The sequence below is a fragment of the Diadema antillarum genome, unplaced genomic scaffold, assembly GCF_040938485.1.
Source record: "Diadema antillarum isolate AM-2024a unplaced genomic scaffold, OU_Dant_1.0 scf00000128, whole genome shotgun sequence".
Classification (NCBI taxonomy): domain Eukaryota; kingdom Metazoa; phylum Echinodermata; class Echinoidea; order Diadematoida; family Diadematidae; genus Diadema; species Diadema antillarum.
In genome coordinates this window covers 4,225,267-4,251,536 of record NW_027271017.1, presented here as the reverse complement: position 1 = coordinate 4,251,536, position 26,270 = coordinate 4,225,267, and the positions used below count along the sequence as shown (strand labels likewise).

Here is a 26,270-nt window from a genome sequence, read left to right as displayed (position 1 = left end):
GTTGCCGCGGCCCCCAATGGGACGATTGACGGTGCTGTTCGTTATCTAAAATATAAACTCTGATTTAGATTTTGAAAGAGTTTCTCTCTCCTCGTACAGGTCCCTTCAAACGTCTCCTTATATGTTCTGAACTTGAGTTATCGTGGCCGAACAACAAAACATATCCTCTCTGCGTCAAGATCACGGATCTAAAACACACCAGTCCGACAGGAAAAGGAGGAGATCACGGCAGAACGGACCGCGAAAAAACGGGATGCCCTCTTCAGGCTATGAGTTAAAACTCTCCTCCTCCTCGTGGGCAAACGCCATGGGGTTTGCCGTCACCGTCAGTCCCAGGTCGTTTGTATTCCCGAAGGAACAGGTTGTCGTGGGGCTGCGGTGGGGGCGCCCTCCGCTTGTTCTTGTTCAGCGAGTCCTGCTGCTGCTGCTGCTGTTGTTGTTGTTGCTGCTGATGGGCGTCGCCTGCCACCATGCCCGCGACTCCACCTGCTTGGTGTTGGTGGTGCTGCTGCTGCGGCTGGTGGTGGTGGGGGTGGTGTGAGACTGAGGAGGGAGGGGGTGGCAGGATTCGTTGCGAGGGCTGCTGCTGCTGCTGCTGTTGCTGTTGTTGCTGGTGGTGGTAGTGCAAGGGGTCGGCTGATGTTGGTACCCTGTGTTGCTGGGGGAATAGGGATGTGGGGATTGCCGGCCCTGTGTTGGATGATGACAGAAACAAGGAGAACACACATTAAACAAAAATATGTGATTGGATACATCGAGTTCAAACTCTTTTTAAAGCAAAATCTTCAGTGGTTGGGAAACAAATAGTGTTATGATTGCTGGGAACATATCAGCTAACTGTGGCTATCTGCCCCTATCATCACTTAAAACAATTGAGCTGGACTCTGGTGCATGTCCAGTGTGTTACCTGTTCTCTCCTTTTTTTTTTGGTGACTGCAGAAACAAAGTTGCCTACCAAAGCATGTGTTTGATGGTTCAAGGACATTTGCTCCTGCGACAATTGCTCCAATGAAATGTCTGCATGCTAAGCCAAACATAAATTCTACCTTCAAACATAACCCTAATCGTAATCCTACTCCTCACATCAAACTAAACCTAAAACTCTTTCACAACCCCAACCCTCCCCTAAGTCCTTGGAGATAATAAGACCGGAGCAATTGTCGCAGGAGCAAATGTTGTGTTAAAGTGTTTGATAATTCTTTATCTTTCCTCAAGGAGCAGATGTCCTTTCATGAACAATACCCCCTTGAAGATATCTATCCCGTCTCTGTATGTTTCAAAGGTGTGCGAAGTGGAAAAAAAAAAAAACTCTGCCTGTGACTGAGTGTCGTTCCATAATACGTGTGAAAATATATTTGACATGTGAAATACGACTCTCTGGAAACATACATGAAAGGCTGTGATTACAAGTCACAGTCCGAGCGGAAAGGGATGTCACAGTGGACCTAAGATTGATCACGCACCTTTTCTACTGTTCGGCGTCACTCTCCTCGTCTGCTTCGCTGATCCGTTGCCCATGTGATCGCCCACCTCGAGGTCTCTACCAACTGTCGCAAAAACAACAGCAAAAAAAAAATTTCATGAAAATAGGAATATACTTGACTCGATTCTCTTTACCTATCAAACTTAAAACGATCAATTAACTGACGACAAGATCTGATGGTCGTAATACTGTAGAATGTGATAAATTTTCGAAGAAGCTGCCTTCTTTTATGGTACTGAAAAATGACAGTGTTCCTTATATTCACTTGATTGCTTATTTCAGACATGATAAGCAAAGAGTTAAATAATATGATGTAAGATTTGAATTTGTGTTCTGTTAGCAGAAAGCGCCCCAGTCTCCTTGTGACAGCATTCACACGACAAAATCACGGTGGTTTTAACCAGAGCAATCACGGAGATACTCAAGTGTTACAAGCTTCTTGACTGACAAAAAAGAATGATTCCTTGAATTGTGAAGGCTTCTATATTCTGTTGTCGGGATATGAAAACATTTTCGGGAAGCTTGCTGCAGAATCAGGGAGGAATGGCTACTCCAGTATTGTAATGGCAGGGAAGGGAAATGAAAATGCCAAATATTTCAGCCCTTTTTTTGTTCATCTGGATATATACCAGATCAATTTCAGTCCCTTTTGCAGTCTGATCATTTGAGCATACAGGGATGTACTCCTTGTGAACAGACTTGCAATATTCTTAGGGCTGATAAGGCACATCTTTTGGTGGGAAAAAAATATTTTTACCTTTCTAGAACAGACATGTGCAGTCATGCAATTTGGGGGAAAACAGTATTTTCCACTAAATCTGCGACATTTTTGGTTGAAAAAAAAAGAAGTACAAAATACTGCAAAAAAGTAACAGCTAGCATATCTGTTTGAGGCATAACACTGTACCTCAAATGTATTCATATAGTGAGGATTTACAGGTGCACTTCACACACAAAAGGGAAAAAAATTGAGGAGGGGTGAATCTGACGACCCGCAAAAAAGACGACGCACCTTTGGTGCTCTCCGCTGGCGGCGATCCGACCACAGGGATTCCCGCACTCTGCGCCGCTGCTGTCACGGCACTGGCAAAGTCCGTCTCGGCGCAGAACGACCCATCCGAGCTGCAGCTGGTGGCGCTGTTGCGATTGCTTCCCCTGTGCTACTCCCGTTCATGGACGCCCACGACGCTAACATCGAACCTGCGGGTGGCACGGTATGCAGAAAAATAAACCGATAAATAACGTCTCCGTGTAGAAAAAAAAACAACAATCTTTTATCATGTCTCCAGAATTCTACATAAGAATTGAACATTTAATGCATAGTTATTAGCACAGAACACTCTTAATGATCTCCCCTTCAAAGCCCTTGCATAGATTCTCCTTTTGCAGAATGAGCTATTCCTACTTTGGCTCTGAAAACCAGTGACCAAAACAGACAACTGTACCATCACATCGAACAGAGACAAACTGTGCAAACCTCAAGAAAATTGTGTGTGCAGCAAACTTGTCAAAGAATTTGTGTACTTTGGGGAAAAAAAAAGTTGTAATTTCTGTTTTTAAATCATAGCAGAATTCCTGATACAGATAACTAATGCAATATGTTACCATAAACCTATCTCGAAATATTGGAAAGAAGATTTTGCTGGCTCTGCAAGCTATTGATGGCGATGAGCTGTCTTGTTTATTTGTTTTGTTTGTTTGTGTTTTTTAGTCCTGATGATGTCTCATGAGGCTTGGGCAGATGAAGAAGAAGAAGAAGAAGAAGAAGAAGAAGAAGAAGAAGAAGAAGAAGAAGAAGAAGAAGAAGAAGAAGAAGAAGAAGAAGAAGAAGAAGAAGAAGAAGAAGAAGAAGAAGAAGAAGAAGAAGAAGAAGAAGAAGAAGAAGAAGAAGAAGAAGAAGAAGAGAAGAAGAAGAAGAAGAAGAAGAAGAAGAAGAAGAAGAAGAAGAAGAAGAAGAAGAAGAAGAAGAAGAAGAAGAATGGAGACAAGAGAGGGCAGACTGGGACTTAAAGAATTTTACCTGTACAATTACTTGACGTTTCTAAATCCGTCTCTAGATCATCTGGTATTAACTTGGGCGATTGGTCTTGCAGACCTGAAAAGGCAGTAAGATAGGAAAGAGGTATTATATCACTGAAACTCTGTTCTTCACTTACAAAGGAAAAACATGACATAAGTTTCATGCAATTTTAGCTCAAGCATGCTGAGGAGCTTTGATGGTCTTTGTCTAAATGTTTATTATATGTAAAAGTTTTGACAACTCAATTTACATTGTAGTTACAGTTTTATAGGATCTGCATTCATTATTGCTGCCAGGTAACTTACTAGTGACTTCTTCAAATGATCATTCACACCCATGCATTTATCAAATTAGATAATCACTACACAGAGTTTTCTTTGGAAGGAGTTTAATGATGATGACAGTAAAGCCCGCTACACACTACACTATAAGACCGATCGCACAATGGATACCGCACACCATACGATCATACTACACAACTAGGCTTATGACCGTTTTGACTTCAGTACATCCATACCAAAGGATATAGAAGTGCACGCAGTGCACACTGCATATGCTTGCATTTTACTGTATTGTGATTGGCTGAAAGCCCATGACCAGTCATGAAAATTTGACATGTCAAATCTCTGCAACTGCCACCAAGACCCAGTTGCACGACTAGAACCTGGCAAGAGTCGTATGACCGGTCTGATCGCATAGTGTGTGGCTGGCTTCAATTGTTATGCTGTGCGAGGTTCTGCTTCTGGCATATGTGTGGAGGTTATTTCTCAAAAGGGTGGTGTATGGCCAAGTCATGCTGGCACAGAGACAGAAACACCAGTATCAGGTGGTGGTCGGGAGGTGATGAGGGGGATGACAAACTTACCGGTGTTCCCTCCTATCCTGGGGAGCATTGGCTGGGCCTCCTCATTGTCCGACATCGCCTCGCTCTGCGACATGAGATCATCGTTGAACTCAAGTAGCTCACGTCCCAGCTGCTCGTGCCGCGGGTCCTCAAACACCTGGTGGGGGGCGAGCGGCTGCACCCCCTGCACCCCGCTCATGGGCGGGTACTGTCCGTTCATGAGCCCCCGCTGGGGCAGCGTGGTGGCCACGCCCATGGGGTGCTGCCCCAGCAGCTGGTCGTCGCCGCGGGAGACCACGGGGAGGGTGTGCGGAAGCCCGTTGGACTGGACCGTGTGTGGGTGTGTGAATGGCGCCGTGTACGGGTACGACAGTTGTTGCGGATGCTGCCTCATCGGCAGAGCCGGAGCGTGTTGGTGGGTGGGCGGATGCCCCCCGCTGCTCATCAGGGCGGGCTGAATGGGGACGAAGGTGGGGTGGCCATTGCAGGGCGGCAGGGGCTTGGGCTTGCTGATAGAGTCCTGTAATTGCATGGTGGACGGGTCTGCCCCCATCGGTGGCTCCTCCGGGGGAGGGGGCAAGAACTCGGTCCAGTTACTGGAGGGGTACTTTCCCCCTACCCCTGGACGTACTTTAGGTTTTCTTCTGCTCCCTGTGTGACAGCGACAATAGGAAGAAACGCCTTGCATAACTCATTGATTCCAAAACATTTCTGATGACATACCAATCATCTACCTCGCTTTGTTTCACATTTGAAAAAAATGTCACCTCTGAAATAAATGAAAAATAAAACTAGCACTTGCTTTGCCTATTGAAAGCAAAAACCTTTGCCAAATGCTCTAATCAAACAGTCTGCCTCAAACGAATTGTACGGTTTTGGTTCCAGAACTAGGGAGGAATATATCTTGTCTCTGTTCAACTTGAATATCGCTCCATGATGCATTCAATTTTTCTTTCATGGATCTGTGTAATGCAGCAGAATTATTCACCTACTGAGGCAACATCTCACCTTTACATTGTCTTTTACATTAAAATTTGGCAAGATGTTGGTCTAACTTGTGAAAGGACAAACCTTGTGAACTTGTTCCAGAGTCACTGAGTCCACTCTGGCAGTCTGCACATAAATGGGAGCCATCTGGTATGGGGAGAAAAGTATCATCATTGTAAATTATAAAAGTGTGTGGCAACATTGATTTTTGGTTGAACACGTCATCACTGAGATTCAGAGGATGTGCTTAGCATCACCTCTCAGCCTTAGATTGCTCATCATCATCATCGTAATCATCACCACCATCGTCATCATCACCAACATCACCATCACCATCATAATCATCAATATAGTCATCATTATCATCAATATCATCATCATTATCATCAATTTCATAATCATTATCATCATGGTGGTCATTTTTCTCACTGACATCATCATATCTTGATCACTTCATTATCATCATCATAACTTTAATCTTTATCATAGCTACCTTCCCTAATCATTTCCCAGCCACCATTGTTTTGCCATCATTGTCAAAGTTGTAATCTTCATGATTTAAAGCCACTCCCAACTGACCTAACTTTCGAGCCCCTCAATGTCCTGTCCAGAGTTTTATGGGGGGTAATAAGCACTGATAGCCAACACAACCTACTTTACCAAAGAAAAGGAATTGGAGTATCAAGTACTTGTATACCTCAGGCAGGAGGATTATGACTCAATTTCAGATTTACAAATGGTTCTGGAATAAAATGAGTTCTTGAAGGAGACATCATCAGCTACACTGTACTTCCACAGACTCTCAGATGCTGAGATTGGGACTGAGGATCTGGGAGGGGAGAGGAGGGGGGTAAAGGGGTAACTGAGGGGTGGGACTTCTTACCTCTCTGAGGAGGCAGAGGGGGCACGCCGTCCATGTCGCCCTGCCGCCCTTTCTTGCCGGATTTCTTGCGCCCCTTCAGCTGGCCCGCTGAGGAGGGCAAGGGGTACGTGATGGACCCTGAGGCCGAGCCCGAGCTGGTGTCGCTGCAGTTCTGCCTCTGCGCCGCCATGTACTCTCTGATCTACATTGGCAATAGAGGGCAGCAGAGCAATGAGAAAAGGTTAGAAACACACACTTCTTATGTTTGCCATCTTTGGAGAGGTATTTTATTGTAAAAGTTCTCAAATATACAATGTACATGTAAATTTGATAGCATAACATACGTGGAAGAAGATATGGTAGTACTCTAGCTTCCTGCCAATTTCTCATATCATTTGAATATAACATTTGCTGTCAAAAAACACATGAAAATAATCTTTGAGACTCATTAAACACACACACACATACATACATAAAGGGATTTCTGTAATTTCTTTTTGGCTGAAGGGTATGGAAAAGACGATAAGGGTGGCAAAAACTGGGACAGGTTATGGTTTGAAAAGGGACGAAAATGGCACTATCAGGGGTATGGGAGCAGAGTATTCACGGTGAATTGAGATCATCAAATTGCAGTTTGGCAAGGTTTCAACCCTCATAGCGACAGCCAGCTCAAAATGCCCCTAGCGCAAACATGTCACAAACATTTGCCGACAATGAATGATGCAAGCCTTACTGGCGAAGCTCGCGGAACTTACGTTTGGAGGAAGGACCAAGGTGGTAGAGGCGTAGGGCTCCGCCATGTGAGGGGGAAGCGACTGGCAGTGTTCCGGCAACATGTGGGTGCACTGGTTCAGGGGCAGGGTGTGCGCCATGTGTGGGCAGGACGGACTCTCGTCGTCATCTTCGGATTCATTGTCGACCACTGCGTACACCGGAACATTATTTCTGGAGCGGGACGGAAACGAGACTTTCATTTACATGAATACTTGCATTATATGATATCACACAAGCTGTACATTCTAAAATTAATTCATTATGATCACATGCCTGCGAATTAGCAGGAATTGAAGTGAGCCTAGACTAAAAGCGAAAAAGAGAAAGTTGCAGTGACAATATTTGCATAACAAAGTGACAAAGCAAAATTTTGTAAAACTTCTCTTCTTTCTGTTCTGTACAACCTGTTTCTAAAGAAATGTTGGTGTGAATTGTCAGAACTTCAATGGAAATGCAGATGGTCATACTGTGAGAGCAGATTTCACAAAGGGTCTAAAATGTCCATCTTTAAATGCCATCTATACTTCAAGCATAACAAGTTGCGCTGTCGATTTTACAGCAGAATAGATGTTCTGCACTACAGAATCCTTTCAAAACCGTGACTCAACTTCATTGCCACAGCTAATATCTGTTTACACATGCACACGAAAAAAAGAAAAGAAATAAAAATACCCCAGAACAAAAGACTAATGGTCACTCCGCTCACCTGTTGTACTGGTCACTTTTACAGGTGCTCATGTCCTGCTTTTCACCCTGGGTCATCTGCAGGTGATCTTTGGATTCTGCATTCACAAAAAGAAAAGAAGTATATATTTGTTTCATGTCAATGTCATCCATTTATAAATGACTTCATTTTACTCACCAATACCATTCTGAATCATACAAACATGGCATAAATGTTATCAAACCAAACTTTGTATCGATAAAGTCATAAACATTTAATCTAGAACAAAGGTGGCAAACCTAACAGAATTCTCCTTTTTTCGGCTGATTTTTGAAACGAGCTTGATTCATTAAGTCTTGATAACTACGATATATATGTTTTGTTATTTTACTCCACTTTTACAATAGTATAATAGTACAATAGTATCTCTCTTTCTTTTTTTTGTAAAAAATTCATTCCTTTTTGTTTGCTTTTGTTTAGCTGAAAATGGGGGCATTCATTCTGGAAGAAATGTCATAAAAAATCTCTTTCCTGAATGAAGGGTTCACTTTCTGAAAAACACATCCACTTTTTTGTTGCTTTTCAGCATTCAAACCTCTTCACTTGTGTAACAAATGTGAGAGAAGTTGGAACTACTCCGATATTGACTAAGGGCCACCAAAGAGTGAAATACCCTTGTTCAATTTCTCACTGCATTATGTTTATAGCTCGAAACCATTCTTGTTTGAAAAGAACATAGGTTAAGATGCTGTTGCACACTGGTATACATGCATCAGGAGAAAAAACCATTAGTGTTGCTGAAAACTGGCCAAGAAGAAAAAAAATAACACTGATTGCACACACACTGAACGTGCGATCAATGTCAACTTTCAACTCAAACTGCTGTAAAAACTCACACATTAAAACATAACTCTACAAACTTGCAATGTTTTTTTTTTGCCTATTTTGCAGTAATTTATGTTTTTAAAAATTCCATGCACCACTGCTGAAAGGCACATGCATTTTTCATTTTTTAAATTTTTTTTGGTGTTTTTTAATGTAATTAGTGCGGGACTGGTCCACATTTTGCCTTTTGTAAGTCAAACAGCACACAAAATTCTTTGAAACACATTAAAGGAGCATTCATCCCTTTGCAATTTTGAATGGGTGGGGATTTGATTAGGTCGGCAATACACACACAGAGCGAGATTAATAACGGAAGACAGACAAAAAGTTCAAACGAAATATTGACTTAAGTGTGTTTGCTTCGGTTCTGCAGAGAAAAAAGGAGGAAGGAGCAATTCTATTAGTCTGCAAATTGTATGCATCATCCCATTTTTTTTTTCTTTTTTAAAGCATTGTAACTTCAGATGAATTTGCTGCTGTTAGGAATTTAGGGGGGAGAAATCTTTGGGTGCTGTGATGGCAACCACCTGCATGAAAAGATTTGCGCCGATGAGTGAGTGTTGCATAGAAATGTTGGCTTCTACAGAGTGGAGCAGTGTTTGGAGGAAAAGTCATGTGATATGAAGAGGGCTTGAAAGAGTGGGGCGCCCTCGTGTGGTTGCAAGAGAAAGAATACCAAATTTCTATATTCTTTTTGAGTGATGGGTGCATGGAGAATGGGATACTAGTGTTATCCAGTGAACAGTGTTGTAATGGGGTGTGAGCGTTAAGCATATATGCTGAGAGTAAATGGAAGGAAAAAAAAACCACTATGGCAACTTCAATATATTTGTCAGAAAAGTACACCATCACTAGATTTGAGTTATGCATATGGTAAAATGGTGAGTGAATGCCCGCTGTGTGAACAGATGGAAGAAGAAATCTGGCTGAATAGTGAGAAATGCTGATATAAATAATGATCTTCATAATGATCTTCAATTGTGTTTAACACATTTGGTTCTGCTTAGATTAAATTCAAATCTTGGTGTGTACATGTATCTATTCTTCAGCATTAATTTGTTTCATGGGAAACAATGTTCAGATTGGTAAAATAAAGAACAAGAAAGTATAGAGTGATTTCATGTAGTGATTGGAATGTATCTATAAATGATTTATGAATTATGTAATGACAAGAAAATTGACAGAGCCGAAAAAACTGACGTGATGCACCAAAAGTACAATTGATATCCACTCTTGCTTTGCTGTTAACTGACTTCTGAATAATGAACCACTCTGCCGCATATCACTTTTAGTCGTCATGTGACACAACTTCCATCCAAAATAATCAAATCTTAACTCGAAACAAATAAGAGGTGTTGAGGCTCAGTGGTTAAGCCCACAGACTATCAATCACAAGGTCCCAGGTTCAAGTCCCCTGGTGGCAGCAGTTGTGCCCCTAGGCAAGGCGCTTCCCACTCATTGCCTAGTTCTACAGAAATAATTGGTCCCTTAGTTCCTTGGTCTGTTTGCCTACTATTAACCATCTATTGCTTCCTATTTAACAGAACTCATGTAAAACAAATTGATTGAAATCAAATCACGCAATTTGGGTGTGGTTTCCTTAGAAATAAATATATCTCAAAATATATATAAAATGTATCAATCCTATCTGATCATTAAGTCAAAGAATGGACGAATGCCCACACTTGTAAGAGAAGAATAAAGCACCGTTTTCAAATCAATCTAGTCTTGAATATCAAACACAAAGCAAGAGCAGAAAGTACAAGAAATAAGAGATTCACAGGTAAAGAGAAAGTTGGAACAGGTCTTCACTCGCACTGGTATCATATTATCGTTTGCAGTACTTATCAGAATTGCGATGCGTCACGGAAGATCCACTAAATGGTCTGCTACAAAGCACTACTTGGTACTTCTTTCTTTTTGCTCTTTTTATCTCCATCTGCCTTAAAACTTGTGTTTTTTTAAAACCCTTTAAAATGCCTCCCTCACCCTTTGAGCAGAGGTATATAAACGGATGCTTTTTAGATAAAATTCCGGTGTTGAGTGAAAACTTGCATCCCTCCTTCAAGAGAGAAAGCAGCACATATCTTCCTCAAGAATTTATATTATCTCTTTTAATTTACCTGAAATTGATACATGATTTTGGTCACTTCAATTTGAAATACTTAAATATGCTAGTCTAAGGAATTCGGGCCATGAATTAAAAAAAAAAATCATATTGAACAGACTTGCAATTGTCAATTACCAGTTTCACTGAATGTGACCATTCATGTCGAAGATAAAAGTCATTTTTCAGGGAGATTTTAGGTAATTCCTGTTTTTGTAATAAAAAAAAAGATTGGAGTGTGTATGTTTTTCTAACTTGAATCTTACTTAATGAGAATGATTTTACCAATATCAAAACTCAGCCAAATCTTTACCTTGTGCAAACACCTAAGGTCATTAGTAAATATCTTGAAATTCATACAGTCATATAACTTCGGAAGAGATTTTGGTGGGTTGAACTGAGAAGTTCGAGTTCATTTTGATGCCTACTTTCTACAAAGCCTATGTAATATATAAACGTGGTATTCTTATATCTATCTCTTTTTTTCTCCATAAGTTTATCTCTCTATCTCTCGTTCTCTCTTGAAAGGGGGAACTGTAGAAAGCTGTGGAAAAGGAGGGTGAGGGGTTAGTGAGTGAGTGTGAGTGTTAGCGCACCGTAAGCCTCTAGCAGCCAGTAAGCGGGGCTAGTCGCCCCGCTGTGATGGGGTTGCAGGTATTGGTTCTTGCCCAGCACGCTGCGGAGCGAGCCGTTAGGGGGCGGGGCAAAGGTGGTGACCGCGGCGGCCGAGCCGTTACCATGGAGACTGGAAGACTGGCACTCGGACGAGTTGTTGCTGCGCCACGTCTGGTCGGGCGGCCAGCTCGGGTGGCCGTTGCTGGTGGGCTGGCCGTCGTACTGACTGGTCAGTGACGTCCTGCGGAACGAAATAAACCACTCACAAGTGACCAAACATGTCCATCAATAGTCCTGGGAACCAGCTTCATGCTACATATCAATTTACACTGCTGATATATCTGTAATACCAATCACATCAACACATGTTTTGTGGCTCCCTCAGCTAAGAGGGCACAGTTACCATGGCAACAACATCACATTATTACTCTTCATTTAGAACCCATGGTTTCCGTACTGCTTTAATTATTGTACCACACACTCACTAAGAAGAAATCAATGAACATTATTCTGAAGAATGACATAGCAGTAAAACAGATGTTGCTTGTTCTAATACAAATTCTGCAACACTTTCGATGGGCATGCTTCCTTAGCCTCTGTTTAGGAATTCTCATGTCATTATGGCAAGACTGAACCTCCTAATATGCATTTCTGTGGTTGTACCCATGGAAACAACATCATTCAATGTGGCTTTGCATACGAATGAGGATGTTCGAAGGAATGTAGTCTAAACTTAAAAGTGCCAGGACTTACATGTGTGTTGCTCCTTCCAGACCTAGCGGATCTAAGTCAAGAGAGAGAGGGAGCGGGAGAAAGAGAGGAGGAGAAAGAGACGGAGAGATGGAGATGGAGAGAAGGAAGAGAGAATGGCAGGGAGGTTGGAAGAACGAGAAAGGGGAGAGACAGTTACGAGAAAAAATGAAGTAAAAGAGAGATAGAACGGAAAACATGGTTATTCGTCTCATCCCGGGAATTTGCAGTGGTCTTATGAAATGACAGTCATAAACTGAGCACAAGCCAAGATACTACCATGAATATGATGACTCACATATTCGTTCACATATCGCGAAACTCTTCCGGTAAAACTATTCGTATTTCAGAAGGGAGGCACTCTCCCATAAGGTATTATACTAAGAAAGGAAAAAAAAAAGGCTCAGAACATCAACCTTAAAAATCTGAAGAAGTTGTCTTTATGCAGTTTCTGCTGTTTTCCTCTCTTCTTCGTTGAAAGTCATTATTATCACTTCACTGAAGGTCAATGCTGTGTTGCAGTAATTGCAAAAAAAAACCCCAAAAAAACTTAACTGTCAAGTTGAATTCTGATTTGAGGAAAAACAGGAACCAAAAAGATATCAAATTATCTCATATCAAATGACTATAAAGAGAGAGAGAGTGAACTCGAAATACAGTAGCTTGAGCAAGTTGCTGGTAGTACAACGTGGCTACTCTATTAATTGTTCTCTCGGTCAGCAACACTAGAGTGCGACTTTGCACAAGAACACTTCTTCTCTCTACCACGGTGTATTCTCATAAGTATCCAGCGGGAAGCTGCTGCTGTAACATTTCACACATGTGCACTGTTAAGTGTCAGCAATGCTTTAATGCTATCCCAAGCGGTGGCGAGATAGTTATTTTCAAGTCGGCCTACTAATGTGAGTGCAGGTTTGATTTGCGGCATCGAAGCAAGAGTATTTCTTGAATCCTTCAAGGTGCATGGCGTGGTGGAAAAGGAGCTACCAGTACAGAAGAGATAAATCCTGAGGCATCCCTTTGGCTAAGGGACTAACAACAATAATTACAATTACATTAGCATGTGTATTATCATTATAACAATTTGTATTACTGTTATCATTATAATCGTCACCATTATCATTCATAATCAATTTTGACAAATCCATACCAGAAAACAAAACAAAACATAAACCTTCAAATGGACTCACTCTTGGTTAGATTGGCGGCGTGCTTCAGCTTGCGTCGTCGCAGCACGAAGGCCACGAGCACGAGCAGGATCATCATGACGAATCCGGCGATGATCCCGTAGAACCACGGCTCGTCCGTCACGCCGCCCCTGTTGGTGGTGTCGATCCCGTCTCCACTTCCCGGCACAACGGCAACTTTAGAGAGAAAGAGAGAGAGAGAAAGAGGAAGAAAGATAAGAGATGTGACTATCAACATTCAAATAGAAGAAGACTTTTCTTTCCAATTTATGACATTCTTCCGTCGAGTTGTTTTCATTGCAACTGATTAACAAATCGTCCTACATTGACGTAGATGAGCACTGAATTAATCAGTGTTCTAGGTAGTTGCAATGACAAAAGAAATCATGGGCATGCATTTCGTGAATTTGAATAATGACGTAGTACCCGCAGCAAACTACAAGGACTTAAGCACCAGCACTGGCTGTCGGGCAGAAGCTTGGTGGTGTAATGGATAAGACGCCTGTCCGGAGATCAGGAGGTCAAAGGTTCCAATCCTGCCCTCAAGACTTCTCTTCTTAAAATACATTATAGACAATACACACATATAGATTGATGATGAATCATTCTATACTGTATTCTGTATGATGTCACAGTCAGCATCACAAATCTTGAATACATGGCTGCCATCAGCGTCCCCTATATTTCAAGGTGATTCCAAACAAGCAACCAGGGAATTACTAGTGTGTTCTTTCCATGCATCTCAATGGGCAGAAACGATTCCCGAATCTGGCAGATTCTGATATTATCTACTCCAGGGATGATAAATTATACAAAAGTTTTCAGGGAGCCCCGCCCTGCAGATGCAGGAATATTTGGTAGCTCTGTGAATGGAAAATTACCAATACCCCGGGTCCCTCCCACTGACCCTAATCTTAATCTTAATCCTAATCCTGAACCTTATCCTAACCCTTACCCAAACTCAGAACCCTAAATCTAACCCTAACCCTAATCTTTACTCTAACCTTATCACTAATCAGTATTTAGCCGGGGGGGGGGGGGGGGGGGGGGGGGGAGGTAATTGTCCTTGGAGGTTAATTTCCCTGATACAATATTATTCTAAAGTTATCTTTTCTTTCTCTTTTTTGAATTCGGAGATGGGGAGTAACAATCTATTGCCCAGTCCCAGCTACATAAGAATGGTATGTAGGGCAAACAACATACATCCCTAATATTGTTTGAATGTATAGGTGGGATGATTGAACAAAAAATGTACCCAGAGTTGCTGGCAGCGCCACGACAACCACGGAGCTGGAAGGTCCCATGCCGGCCGTGGTGTAGGCGGACACCAGGACGCGATAGACCTTCCCAGCCTCCAGGCCGCTGATGCGGCTGGAGAAGGTTGTGTTGCCCTGGATAGTGCGGTTGCGTTGCTGCGAGGTCCTGTTGCCGCGGCACGAGACGTGGTAGCCGGCAATGTAGCCGTGTACCCGCTCCTTGGGCGGGGCACGCCAGGAGACGATGATGGCGCTGGAACCATTGCTACGGGCGACAACGCTCTGGGGCGGGGCTCGAGGAACTGAAATAAGAGAACAAAATACAACAATCAATACACTACCTTCTGCTTTTAATAGCATTCCCTGACACAACAGAAAAATACTCATCTATTGTGAAACTAACTATAAATACCTCTGATCTTCTACAGTCAATAACAATATTTGTAGGAAGGCCAACATGTTTGGTTTTCTAAATAAACAAGTATCACATATCTGATACGGGTACATAATATCGAGAGGTGATTAGCAACTGATACTAAGCATTTAACCAATTTTTTTGGAGAGAGAAAAAAATTGTTGCACAATTTCTTCTACAACTTACTGTCGGCGCCCGTTCTGGCGATGGTCTCTTCACTCAGGATACCACAGTAGAGGCCGTTGAATGGTTGGACACTGATGGCGTACTCCGTCCACGCCGATAGACCGTTCAGGGCGAACGTTGATTCGGGATTGGTGATCGTCTCGATGAAGTACGCGGCCGGAGCGGCGCCAATCTGGCGATACTTTATGTGCAATCCCTCTACGTACTGGGTTGCATGCTGTCGGATCTGATTGTTTTGAGCCAGAGTGAAATAATAAAAATAGACTGCTTACAATGTCTTTTGATTACTCTCAAATTTCTAGTTTGATTGGAATGTTTCAAAATCAATTTACGAAACGAAAAATATGTCTCAATACAGCAGTGAAGAGAAACAATGCCGGACTTCAAGTTTTGACTTTTCTTTAGTAGCATACGTTCAATTTGGCTTCACAAAATGTCACCTCGGGTAAATCAATACTCTATGAATGATCATAACAATATAATTTTCTGTCTTTAAGAGTCATAGTAGGCTCCAGCTCTGTCTCTATTCATCTAACATGTCTTATATGTAAATGAGTTTATGGCAAATTCTACCATCAATGTTATCACTACTATCTCCTGAATACCCAGTCAAAGAAAAGGAAATATCACACAGGAAGAAACATGTGGTTGTTGAGGGATTTCCAACACTTGTCCATCGTTTTGTTGATTGGCACTCCCCTCCCACACGATCTTAAAAGGTGTACATCATGCACACGGAGAGTCATGGATGCCCTACCAGGTGTGAACCAGTGAGGTAATAAATAAATATATTCATCTGCACTTACCTCCCACCGGACCTGTATGGCATTGGGTCCCAGGGCCACAGCACTCGAGATGGCGATGGCGCTGCCATCCAGCTTGTTCTGCATGTAGCGGCTGTCTCCCGGCCGACAGAGCGGGCCCTCGCCTGGTGGAGGACAGACAAGTTTGTTGATGGTAAAAAGCGTCATCGTATGTCAATATATCATTCCTACATACTTCCATCCATCAAAATTGTCCAAAGCCTGATCAGAGAAAAGATAATTCCCTCATAGGGGAGACACTTGACATTTTTATGATAAGGATATGATGAGATGTTGATATTTTCAGGGGCCCTCTTGCATAATCACGGAGGCTTGGCGGCTCTCTGACATGACATAAAGCAGTGGTGGATCCAGAGGGGGGTGCACCGGGCGCGCACCCCTCTTTATTTTTTGATAAAACAGAAGAAATAAAAAGAAAAAATGGGGGGGGGGGGGGTGTGCACACTCCCTTTAATTTTGTAAAGGCGCCTCCCTTTTACGGAATTCCTGGATCTGCCCCTGCATAAAGCATTAAATAAGTAAGAATATGGCAAAAAAATGCTTTGTAAACACCAAGTATGATCCAGCAACAGTGTTCCAGGGGTGCCAAAGATAAGATCTTCTTTAAATTGTTGGGTGTTGCAAAAAAAAATGAAACAAATAAGAGAAGAGAATGGTAATTTACCTTCTTCCAACGTCCTTGCAGCCATGGCCGGCGACTCCGGCCCCGCCCGACGACAGACTTGTGGGCGCACAGAGACGGTGTAGTCGGTGCCGGCGTCCAGCCCCGTGATGATGGTGGAGGTCATGCCCTCCACCGACTGCACCAAGGCACCTTCGGCGCCGCTGGACAGCCGGTATCGCACCTGGTAGCTGCTGATCTGGTCCTCATTCTGGGTGGCCTTGTAAAGATGAAATAAACATACATATTTTAATTTCATCTGTGAGACTACAACGTAGTACCATTAACGAAAATTAATTTACTGAGACACAATTTCTACCTTGCTTTTTTATTCTTGATTATGCCTGAAGTGACAGAATCAAATCAATATTTCATCCTAAAAGTATACTATGGTGACAAACTAATCAGTAAATATGCCACATTGATATAATTTGTCATGACCATAATGTTATATCACATCTAGACATTATATATTTCTGTATATATATATATATATATATATATATATATATATATATATATATATATATATATATATACATATATATATATATGCCTTTCTATAGTTCTATATTTCCAACATGTCTATGCAGCCAGAAAGGGGTGTCTAACTGATAGAGCTTCATGAGACACATTAATTTCGACCAGTTAACTATATCAATGGCAAAGTTTGACACTGGCTATTTTTTAAAACACTGCCAGCTTTTAATTAACAAAGAAGGGCCTCTGTTATAGGAATGAATTTGTGTCAAACCAACACTCTCTGAACCAAAGAAACCATAAGAAGTACATGTATGTTCACATCTTAAGTGTATTTTGCATTTTCATAATTCCATTTTTCATACAATCAGAAAAAAAATCCTTATCACACATCGGCCATTTCAAGGCTCTTGGTAAAAAAAACTAGATATATCGCTACGGCGATTGATATGCCTCCGTCATAATGCATGGTTCTCCTAATAGGTCTATAGTACAATGTCTTGACAATGTGTGATGACAGTTTCAAACAATTGGCAAAATATTAAAATGACAGGTTTGACACAAATGTGCTGAATGTTCACTTTCCTAGAACTAGGTTCAATTGGATGAATGATTAAAATGTCAGAGTGCAGGTATTTGGAGAATTGATGATTTTTACTTGACTTTTGACCCTTTTATAAGTTTATGCATTGAGTAATTTTTCAAGGTATTGAGAAAAAGTATAATTTCAGTATCAAATGGGAAAATAGCATTATCTAAACCTGGCCTTTGACCTTCGACCTCACAGTTCCAAAGAGAATCACTGTTAGGTTGAACATGCATAAATATGTAAGTTTTATGATGATACCTTGATTTACTTTTGAGATATGGAGGAAAAAGTGCAATTCAGCACTTTCACTTGACCTTTGACCTTTTGACCTTTGACCTTTCGGCAAGAAACTTCCCACAGAATATATATTGGGTAATACATGTATACATCAAGTAAAAAAAAAAAAAACCAACCTTCATTCATTGCATAAATATAAGGAAAGTAGTGATATTTTGAGGAGTTGACCTTGACCTTTGACCCCCCTGACCTTTGACCCATGACCCCCAACTTCCCTAGATAATCACTGTTTATCGGTACAAGCATATATACTAAGTTCCATGAAGATACCTTGAACCATTTGCGAGATATGGAGAAAAATATGAAATTTCAATTTTTTTTTCACAAAATAACCTGTGACCTTTGACCTTTGACCCTGTGACCCTAAAATCCACACAAAGTATTATCTCCCAAGGATATACCCTCATACCAAGTTTGATGTAAAACCACCACACGGTTCTTGATATATCGACAAAACAAAACAGGACGGACGGACGTACGTACGGACGGACGGACGGACGACCCGAAAAACATAATGACTCCGGCCACTTCGTTGCGGAGGCATAAAAAAATCACTAGTAAATTGCATAACACTTTTTTTTTCTTCTTTTGGAATACATGTTCAAGTACATAGATCACTGCTTGACATCAACAAAGGTAAGCCTACCTGCCACGTGACTTTGATGGCTGAGGGACTAAGGGCTGTGATTGCAGTGATTTCAACTGTCGTGGAGCTCAGGACATCGGACTGACATTCTTCAGTGACCCTATCATCTGTGAACAAAAATTTTTCAAAACATGCTAGCAAACAGGTGCACAAATTGGTTCAAAATGAGGATAACATGATTGTTCAACAGTAGAACGTGTTGCAACCTCGTTGTAAATTATTGTCATCATCGCTACCCTTATAACTGATTTTTTAATTGGCATTTTATTCTAGAAAATTAGAGATTGTGTTTCTCAAATTGGCAATTTTATGGGTTTTTTTTATTACCTTCTGACTTGTGCAGATCTGATTTCTCCAATAGAAAATATGCAGCAACAGTTAGAGTTGTAAACATAGAATTGGTCATCGCTAAATTGGCAACTCTAACTGTTGCTGCATATCTTCTATTTGAGAAATTAGATCTGCACAAGCAATGACCAGTTCTATGTAATCTTTATCCAATACAAGACTATTAAAGATATGCAGCAAAGGTCAAAGTTGCCAATTTAGTAATGATCAACTCCATGTAATCTTTCTTCAATAAAGATACGCAGCAAAAGTCAGACTTGCCAATTTACTGATGACTGTAAAATAATCGTAGCAAAATTCCCCCAGGATATGATGGATTTGTGGAGTAAGCACTAAGTAAAAAGTTGCCCTTAAACAGAGAGAAAATATGGCTGCTCTGATATACATGGAGAACCATGAAACAGTACAGGGATGTCGAGACACAAGAGCGAGAAGGGAGAAGGAGGAGAAGGAGGGGGAGGTTACCTTGTGTGGAGAAGGTCTCCGAGATGGGACTGGGCAGACCAAGGCCGTTGGAGTTGATCGCCCTGACGACAACCATATAGGATGTTGCCGGGATGAGGTGGTTTAGGGTCACGCCCTCTCCCTGGATGTTGGTGGCGGCAACGGTCCAGCCTGGAGGGGGAAGGAGGAGGAGGAGAGATGATCGCATCAAACTTGGTGCTGCAAGAAATGTTGCCATAGGAAGCATCTCCATGGCAATGAGCACAAACATCACTTCTTTTCAAAGTTTCATTCTTCACTATGGGTCTCACCGGTGACAGAAATTAGCTCATTTGCTCAGAATAAGTCAGTCTCTTGTGAAAGCAAAGGCTTTTCATGTACAGTATCTACTGAAAATCTTCATGACCACCCTGGCACCAAATAGGGGGATGGCTTACCAGCACCATTCGTTTGCTCCAGCCGATAGTACTCGACCTGGTAGCCGATGACCGGCGGTGACCGGTTGGCGATTGGCGGGGACCACCGCAGCTGGATGGAGGACTGTGTGGCGTTGACCAGGCTGGGCTGGGAGGGGGCGTTGGGGAGCTCGTTGGTGCTGGGTGCAGTTACGACGGGGTGTTCCGCCGTCTCCTCATCTTTGGATTCAAACAGAACGGGGAAAGTCACTACCGAAATACATTCAAGCCCCTCTTGATCTACAGCAGTTATTCAAAGCAATAAACATTAACAGAGGCCTTAATGGACAGATCAATTTTAACAACGGGCAGGGTGCGAAAGAGAATTGACCACAAAGAGTTCAACATAGAGTCTCATGAGACAAGCATGTACATATAATTTACATATACATTTTCATTTCATCTAAGTATGATATATACAAAATCTTTTCCCCCAAAAATAGTTATGCCAAATTAGACTTGAAGCATTTCAGAAAAAATACTGCAAGAAGTGGGATTGGTTGATGATGGACGTATTAAAAAAGGACACCAAACCCACTTGTGAATTTACATCATCTGCACCGCTCCCCCCCCCCCCCCCCCCAAAAAAAAAAAGAAAAAGAAAAAGAAAAAGAAAAAGAAAAAGAGAAAACTTCTCAGGGAATAGTACATGCATCCAAATCGATATATACATACATCCACAAATCTCGCATGAAATTTATATCACTGGAACTACATTCATTATTCCTTCCCCTTTACCCATAATGCAGCAGAAGCAGAGGGGACTTATTTCTACTGGAATCATCTTACTGCCCTAGATATGATTCCAACTCTTCATAACTCTTGTCAACACAGTATAACACCTGCCATCTATAGACAAGTTACATTCTCCCTGTAGACTATCAAGTAAACAACAACAATAAATAAATTGCAAAATAAGGAGTTACATTTCATCCTCCATTTCAAAATGGAATATAACAATACAAACAAAAGTACGAATGAAAGAAATGTAATGCACAAAACACACCTATGACCAATAGGGTTGCCGAGCGGCTTGTCTCTCCGCTGCTGTTCGTGGCGATGCACGTATACAGGCCGCTGTCGCCGCTCTCCACTCCGGTGATCTGTAATGTCCCGTCGGGCTGCTGCGAAATTCTGCGGGGAAGATTTCGAGCAGAAGACAAGTTAAGCTAACTGACACACAAAGTTCACAAATATGATATATGCAGCACAGTTGCTTAACAATGAATGAGGAATGCTTATATATATATATATATATATATATATATATATATATATATATATATATACATATGTATATGACAGATTTAGTTTTTACTGATGATGAGTTGTGCTATAGCACACAAACATACTCTGAAATGGTGAGAATACCATATCGATGAATGCTGGATCGAGACCATTGACATGAGCAAGTTTTCTAGCATGCTGACTTATGCAAGAGTGAACATATGAGACAGGCAAAACCAAATATCAGTACCAAAGACCAGATCCCTCCCCCCCCCCCTCCCCCCCCCCCCAAAAAAAAAGAGACCACTAAAATGTCAGAATATTGTTTTCAAAGAAGATAATCTGATGAAACACATATTGACTTAAATTGAATTGAATTTATTCTCATAATTCACAGCAAAACAAAATAAAATACATATCACTGGGCAAAAGCATTAAAAAAAAATCATCAGATAACAATTTAAAACATTTATTAACCCGTTGAGGACGAGTCCGGAGTATACTCGGGCAGGTGTCCATGGGAAATGCATGTTGTAGCAAAATCAGTCCGTCCTCAACGGGTTGAAGAAAAATGTATTGCTACAAAACTAAATGTAACGTTGTCGGGGGGAATCAACATCACAAGGCTACTTGTGAGTAAATGACAGAACCAAAGCTTAGGTCCATTACGAATAAATGTGAGAAATATGATGGAAGGAACATATAATCTCAAGCTTACGGTGATCCTCCACCCGTGACTGTTTTGTCTTACCTGGAGCTGCTGTAGGAAATGGTGTTACCATCCTTAGTCCAGTCGATGGTCGGGGTGGGATTGCCGGCCGAACGGCACAGGAAGGTGGCCACAGAGCCCACGACCAGCGTCTGATTGGCCGGCCCGTATCGCAGGATGGGGGGCGGGGCCATGGACTCATCTGGATTGGGCAGGTGGGGGGGGGGGGGGCAGAGAACCAGAGAGGAAAGGTTAGAGAGATTAATTTTCATTTTGTCAACTTCAGAAAATGTGAATAGCTCATGAAAACGGAAGACTCATAAAATAACTCTCAAGCAGTTCTCTTTTCCCATAATGTAACAGTCAATATATCTGCACGAACAACAAAGTACTGTAAAAGTGGATATTTTCGCGCGACTAATTTTTCGTGCTCGGCCCGGTAAGAAGAGTTTTGCATGATTTTAATTCCGCAGAATCAAGACAGTAAGTATGGGAACATATGGCAAGAAAAATCATTCGCGTGCTTTTATTTTCGCGCTGGTTTCTGGTTGCGCCAAATGCGCGAAAATTTCAACACTGCAAAAATTTCCACTTTTACAGTAATGCATCCACTTCAAAACTACAATTATGCAACATTTCTGCAAACACACAATTCCCTCATGCAGCTGTACATTTCTTGCACTTACAGTGTAAGAAGGCTTTACAAACTATGCTTCAAAACTTGACATGGGAAGGTTAAACAAAAATGTAATAATGAGCACTTCAGTCTTATTGTCAAGAGTGGCTTCCTGCCAGTTAGAAGTGAGGTATCGAGGTTCTGTGGTTTGTGGTCTACATTGAAGAAACAGATGCCTCGGATTCAAATCTCGCTTCGAAGGCATACTAACACGAACACCACAGGTACTAATGCATGGTCCCCACATTGTCATCATCATCATTATCATCTCCTTGCCTCTACTCAAATGTTTAAAACGCTTTTGAAGGCATACAATTTCTGGGAGCTTTGCTGACATCAGAAACTCACAATGAATAACTATTATATTTGTTTAGAGCAAATCTCAGCCCAAATCCACCAAAAATTCAAAAATTCTGTCACCAAAAAACTTTACTAGGACTTTGCACAACAAAGAGCACAGACTGACTAAGCAGTAAAATTAGAAATCGAGGGTTGCCAACAACATCTTACTTAAAGAAACGGTGTAAAACCCACACTTACATCATCAATTCTTTGAACATATATCCACAGACAAGAACATCAAGTGAGCACAGAGCAACAAACATGGCAAACACAAACAAAATCTGACAAGTGTTTTGAAGGAAAGTATGGAAAAGTTTGAATTTGTCCCTCTTAGTTTAACACTAAGCTCCTCTCTGACCAGTTAAAGATGATCAAATCAGAGTGGGGAGTTAACATCCAGTGCAAAGTTCAGTTTAATTGCATGTGTGCTCTTGGAATGCTTAGTAGTCATGTGGTGTGAGTAGTGTGTGTGAGTGTGTGTTTGTGTGTGTGATACTTCCATGACAACTACCAATCAACCAATCAAAAGTTCTCTTTTGATAATGAAAGGGATTAAAACAAATGCATGCTCCCAGGCTTCTGTTCAAGCGTCAAAATGCCACATCGAAATGACATTTCTCTTAATCAAGATACCGGCCACTCCACATAGCATCAGTGCTGCACTGTCGTTTTCAATAAGTCATAACAAAAACTGACAAATATTAAACCAGCATTTCCTTGAAGCAGAGCTCAAATGTTGTAGGCAAACTCTGTAAGGTGGTCTCCAGTAGTTGATTGCAAATAGAAAGTCATATCCTGAAGTCTTTACATTTTGTTTTTCCAAAGGCAAATTTTGCAACACTCAAATTTTCACAGACACAAGGCCATGTAAAAAATTATCATTCTAGCTGGGGGTGGGGAATAAACCCCCAAAATAGTGATTTATATTAAAAAAAATAACAGCTACAGATTTTGTTTCCTGTCTTCTATATGAGGCAAGCATGTCGGCATTCATGTCGACAGATGGTGCTTCCGCCACTTGGGAATTCTTACAATTTGTTCCCGAGACTGTCAAGATTGGCCGTTGAGTTCTACAAACTATTTTACAAGCAAGAGAGCAGCCATCTAAGAAAGTCTCACAAAGTTCAGCCTGGCTGCAACCAGTTCGTTTGGCAGCTTTGAGAATACCACCTTGTCTTTCATCTACAATGGGTCTGCCAAAGCAGAAGCAATTTCTGCCCCCACAACCACGGCAAAATGAATCTAGGAGAATTTTGAGAAACCTCTACAGGTCATTTATTCTTTAGGGATAGGAAAAACAAATTGAATGTCTTAGTAAATAAAACTGACAAGTCTCAAGACCAAGAATAACCAGATGCCAGACCAACCTTTCCTCCATAATCATTAGGAGACCATGGGATGTGAACTTTTTCAAGCTCACTCCGTTTCACGGCAAAGATATATACGAAAATGTCACTTTTACTTGTCCTTTCATTGGGAAACAAAGACGTCAGCGGGAAAATATATACCATGACAGCTACGGCAATCACCATACGTCAGTCCGCCCTTGAGCATTGAAGGAGGAATCAAATCGCTTGGTTTGCCTTCAAGAAATGAAGTTGATATCAGAGAAGAAGGAGCCAACCTGCTCCGAGGGAAACATGAGCTGTAATGACTTCAAGATGATTAGTTCGGGCCTACACCCATCATCCAAAATCAACTCTCTGAGTACTAAATCATGCTGCAAACTAATTCTGGCAGGTAAAGGCATTGGTTGGTATTCAATTCGCCGTCCAAAGCAACTGCGGAAACTGTTCCGTCTGTTCTTTTTTTTTTTTTAATGATGCACAGACAGCAAGTCCATCTTGTAAATCTCTTTTTTATTTTCTCTGGAGGGTTAGCAAAAAAAAATCCACCATGCTTTATTGACGACAAGTTTATATTTGAAATGTCCGACTTCATTTTTCTCCTGAGTTGAGCTATTGATTCAGAATATGGTAATGATGATGTCTTGCCATATCTTTTTTCCTTCTTTTTTTTTCAACTCTATGGATTTTGACGAATTAAGGAATGCTTGTTGCTTTTTTTTGTAGCAACATTGTCAATATGAAATGTCATCTTAAATGCCAATAAAACAACTTTCAATGGTACAACATACCCTCAGTGTCTACTGACAATGGACATGAAATACATGTATGATATCCCGTTGCTACATTTCCATTGTTTTAAATTTATGGCTCCTGCCAGATGTCTGTGACAATTAGACTCATCCATTTTAATTTCCTTCCAAAATGACGAATGTACCATCTACAAACTATTTTGAATTTGTCGACTGCATGTTTGTTCTGTGTATTTGTATCATAATTTGTTGTTTGTGGCTGCTCGGGAAGTGAATGAATGCTTCCTACTTGCAGCAAGCGACCGCGGAAACGATGCCTTTTACGTTCCCTCCGAAGGACTACATCCCTGAGATCCGCTGAAATATTTGCGACACAGAAAGATCCGCTTATTTGTTTTGGGACTGATGATTTTAAGACAACTGAGCACAGCATGCTTGCACTTCCGATGATGTTCAAACCATGCCACATTAAGCCTCATGCGGTTCCACAAATTCACTTCGAGGTCGATCATTACCAACCACAAAGTATTGTCACAGCATTTCAACACACCAGGGCCATATTCATGTAAGCATCCCAAATTTCAATACAGAACAGACGTAATTTTGATTCTAAAACAATATTGCATCCATCTACAAACAAAAGATGAATATAAATGCTTGAATATTCATATCTGAATTACAAATTCCTCAGAAATGTAAAGAAATTTGAAGTTGAGCCCCCCCTTTTTTTTCATTTGTCCAATAAATTTTGACAATCCCAAGCGTTTTCTTAAAAAAAAAAGAATATCAGTGTTTTCCGTATACATGTACTTCATCTTTAATTGCTTTGATAAAACTCTTGCATTCCACAAAAATCTAAGATCAAAGCATATCCTGTTTGGACAAATGACTCAAATTTGGAAACTAAATGCACACAGAGCTGTTTGTAAAGTGTAATGGTTTTGTTATGTTTTGAACGTTGAACTTTTTAACCTTAATGGAGTACCCAAAATGGGAAGGGGGGGGGGGGGGGGGTTGACATTGGGACACATTTATCAATTAGATTACATGCAAACTTCGGCAAACAGAAAATGGAGTTTTTGCTTTTCTTCTCTTTCTTTTGCCTACTTGACTCCTTACTTACACTGCAAGAATTCTTCACAGAAAAAAAAAAGAAAAAAAAGACAAGCACAGATCACATTCATCCTATTATCTTCCTTTTTTTCTTTCAAACTCTCACCTGCCTCACCGCCTGCACCAGTCCCTCCTTTTGGTATAAACCGGAAGATGGTAGCAGAACGGCCCAAGCAAAGGGACGGGGGTTTGGTTTGGTTTTTCGAGGGGCCGAGGGTCGAGTGTACATGGAGAATGTTCGTGTGGGGAGAGGTGGCGGTGGTGTTAAAATGTGTGTGGATCGATAGTATGGGGTGAGGAGGATACACCCGGAAACCACGGTAAGA

General features: G+C 41.3%; 2 protein-coding genes across 2 annotated transcripts in view; both read right to left on the bottom strand.

Moving 5' to 3' along the window:
* Positions 1-274: 274 nt before the first annotated feature.
* LOC139720494 (uncharacterized) lies at positions 275-1,694 on the bottom strand. Its single transcript, XM_071631848.1, has 2 exons — positions 1,464-1,694; positions 275-690 (listed from the first exon to the last, which is right to left on the bottom strand). Exons 1-2 carry the CDS (start codon positions 1,516-1,518, stop codon positions 275-277), a joined length of 471 nt encoding a protein of 156 aa, XP_071487949.1. The 5' UTR covers positions 1,519-1,694.
* An 864-nt stretch (positions 1,695-2,558) lies between these two features.
* LOC139720493 (roundabout homolog 2-like) overlaps positions 2,559-26,270 on the bottom strand; it is a 152,501-nt gene continuing 128,789 nt past the window's right edge. The window contains exons 12-31 of the mRNA XM_071631847.1: positions 26,051-26,077; positions 21,758-21,917; positions 20,786-20,913; positions 19,762-19,959; positions 19,346-19,495; positions 18,533-18,639; positions 16,524-16,740; positions 15,842-15,963; positions 15,036-15,261; positions 14,434-14,736; positions 13,182-13,355; positions 11,995-12,025; positions 11,223-11,482; positions 7,677-7,752; positions 6,952-7,141; positions 6,218-6,398; positions 5,419-5,481; positions 4,369-4,998; positions 3,504-3,578; positions 2,559-2,683 (exon numbers count right to left, since the gene is read on the bottom strand). Coding sequence (XP_071487948.1) covers positions 2,559-2,683; positions 3,504-3,578; positions 4,369-4,998; positions 5,419-5,481; positions 6,218-6,398; positions 6,952-7,141; positions 7,677-7,752; positions 11,223-11,482; positions 11,995-12,025; positions 13,182-13,355; positions 14,434-14,736; positions 15,036-15,261; positions 15,842-15,963; positions 16,524-16,740; positions 18,533-18,639; positions 19,346-19,495; positions 19,762-19,959; positions 20,786-20,913; positions 21,758-21,917; positions 26,051-26,077 — 3,443 coding nt within the window. The remainder of the gene's footprint in view (positions 2,684-3,503; positions 3,579-4,368; positions 4,999-5,418; positions 5,482-6,217; positions 6,399-6,951; positions 7,142-7,676; positions 7,753-11,222; positions 11,483-11,994; positions 12,026-13,181; positions 13,356-14,433; positions 14,737-15,035; positions 15,262-15,841; positions 15,964-16,523; positions 16,741-18,532; positions 18,640-19,345; positions 19,496-19,761; positions 19,960-20,785; positions 20,914-21,757; positions 21,918-26,050; positions 26,078-26,270) is intronic.